This window comes from Pogonomyrmex barbatus, unplaced genomic scaffold (assembly GCF_055798465.1).
Source record: "Pogonomyrmex barbatus isolate J1 unplaced genomic scaffold, ASM5579846v1 scaffold24, whole genome shotgun sequence".
NCBI lineage: Eukaryota > Metazoa > Arthropoda > Insecta > Hymenoptera > Formicidae > Pogonomyrmex > Pogonomyrmex barbatus.
The window spans coordinates 486,639-488,895 of NW_028297121.1; the positions used below are offsets into that span (position 1 = coordinate 486,639).

General features: G+C 41.3%; 1 protein-coding gene across 1 annotated transcript; it reads right to left on the reverse strand.

Moving 5' to 3' along the window:
* Window positions 1-914: 914 nt before the first annotated feature.
* On the reverse strand, window positions 915-1,799 carry LOC148936294 (uncharacterized protein F54H12.2-like). The gene has a single exon (XM_089078575.1). The coding sequence runs from the start codon at window positions 1,797-1,799 to the stop codon at window positions 915-917; it is 885 nt and encodes a 294-aa protein (XP_088934701.1).
* Window positions 1,800-2,257: the final 458 nt, after the last annotated feature.

Below are 2,257 nucleotides of genomic sequence, written 5' to 3' on the forward strand. Positions count from 1 at the left end.
CGGAATTTCGATAAAATTCGTAATGACTGCAGCGTAATTCATGCTCTTCGCCTTCCGACAGATTTTTGAATGAGGGAGAGATTCCTTCTAGATTATATACGTTTCTCGCGAGTGTGTTTTGCAAATAATGTACCTTCTTTCGGCCTCTGGTGTATATATAACGCGCTTGTCGTGTAATTTCACACAGTTCCGCCGTGAAATATTTGGAATTGGTTGTTTCGTCAAACCACTCGATTCCGTGGAAGTTTCGGGAGAGCCAGTTGTTTTCTTGTCTGTATTTTTCGGGTACATTTTTCAAAACAAATGGATATGGAGGCAACATAATGCAGTAGCTTATGAATGCTTCATTAACGGCGACAACCGCCACTTCCTTCGGTATAAACTTCTCCTCAGCGTCGCGGAAACCTTGTACATCGATAACTATATCCATGATGCACTTTCAATCTGTTTTGCCCGAAGTGACGACGTTCGCGTCTAAAGCAAAACTGTGATTATTTTTCGTTACGCTTTCGGAGAAATAGAAATAAAAAGTAGATAGCGGGGGGGGGGGAGAAATTCGAGTATATCTTATCCACTAAAATCAACGATAATTTGACGCAAAGAATCAATTTCTAATACGTCGAACTCTGCGTAAACGATACAATTAATCGTTATGGCGTAATAGCTTTTTCAAATCGCACTTCTAATCGTAAACTTCCATGTCTGACAAGATTCCAATGTCCCGCGCAATTTGCCGATAGATCGGGAATGAGATCGAAAGCGAAAAGCGTGAAATCTTCGGCATAATCTTCTCGGCTTATAGAATTCCCCTCGTTTAGAAAATGGATGCTGGTTCCCGAGAAGAAGGTGTTATAAGCTTCGGAGTAAAGCGGGTGGTCTTTTGAAAAATTTGGTTGCAGTGGTCTGCTCGGAATTTACACACCATCGGCATATAACGAGAAGAAATTTATACCGTAATTTATACCGTAATTTTTGAAATTAAATGGATTTAGCTTTCTGTCACCGTTAAACGTTTTGTTATCGACGAATCCGACTATTACGCGCTTCAGAAGTTGCCCGAGTATTGCGTTATCAATCGATTCTCCTACCACTCCGGCGTGAATCGTGAATGTTTTAACTTCGACTCGCGTCAGGGAATACTTGGCGGTTGTTTTATTCAACATTCTCGCATGTTCGAGTAACACTGCAGGATTTATTTTTGCTCTTCTTATGAGCAAACTAACATCTAGAATACGTATTTTCGACGTTAAATTGTCTTCCATGAGACAAAACGCATCTCTCGAGCGAACGAGTCTCATTCTAATCTCCACCCTATTAATTAAAAATTTATCCTGATTAAAGACGTCGCAATGAAGATGGTCTATTAGATCTAGCGAATGTTCTCCTTGGATGTATCGTACGCCTTTTACGAGAGCTTGATTGGGGTTGTCCGATTCTAATAGCGCGTTCATATAACCGGGTCCGTCCGTGTCCCATAGACAAGAAGTCATATGCGAAGTTTTTGCCGGTGAAGAATAATTTAACACTGCTTCGATGTACGCGCGGTACGCATAGGCATTGTTTAGGAGTGATACGAGTTTTTGATTGAAATACACGTCGATCTGGTTGAACATCGAATGTAGTAGCTGATTTACAGAACCTACTTTGTTTCCTCCTCCTGCCGATGTTCCAGGGCCGGATAAACTTTCTACTCGTACGCGAAGACTTAGCATGGTATGCGTGAGATCTAGATAATCTTCGCTGGGTACGACGAATTCTATAGGTGCGTCGTCCGCGAGCGAGGTTTGTAATAAACTCATTGTGAACTCTCGATACTGATTTGAGTAGGAAGTAAACTGAAAAGCTCAAGCTCGCTCTTTAAACATTCACTCGAGTAAGTATGAAGAAAGGACATATCTTTCAAATTTACGAATCGCATTCACGTCGGTTAAGCGAATATATCGGATACAGTGTGCTTTTTCCCGCTATTTCGTCGATATTTTGTTGCTTTTTATTTTTTCCTGCTTTCCTCCTCGATGATTTTTTTTTAATCGTTTTTTTCACGCCGATTTTCGATGATTTCTTTTTTTTACCGACTTGTCTGCGTTTACGAACCGCGTTTCTCCCGGATTTACCGGTGCGTTCGTCGTGCCCTCCGAAGGGAAACTGAGCGACTCGTATTTTCACGGATGTTTTACATCCCGACCCCCTCATCAAGTTATTTATATTTTCTTTGGCTTTTTTCTTGAGATTTCCCCCCGATTCCTTGAGTCGCGTT

Coding starts and splice junctions, on each gene's coding strand:
- LOC148936294 (XM_089078575.1), bottom strand. CDS start 1,799: ATGAGTTTATTACAAACCTCGCTCGCGGACGACGCACCTATAGAATTC.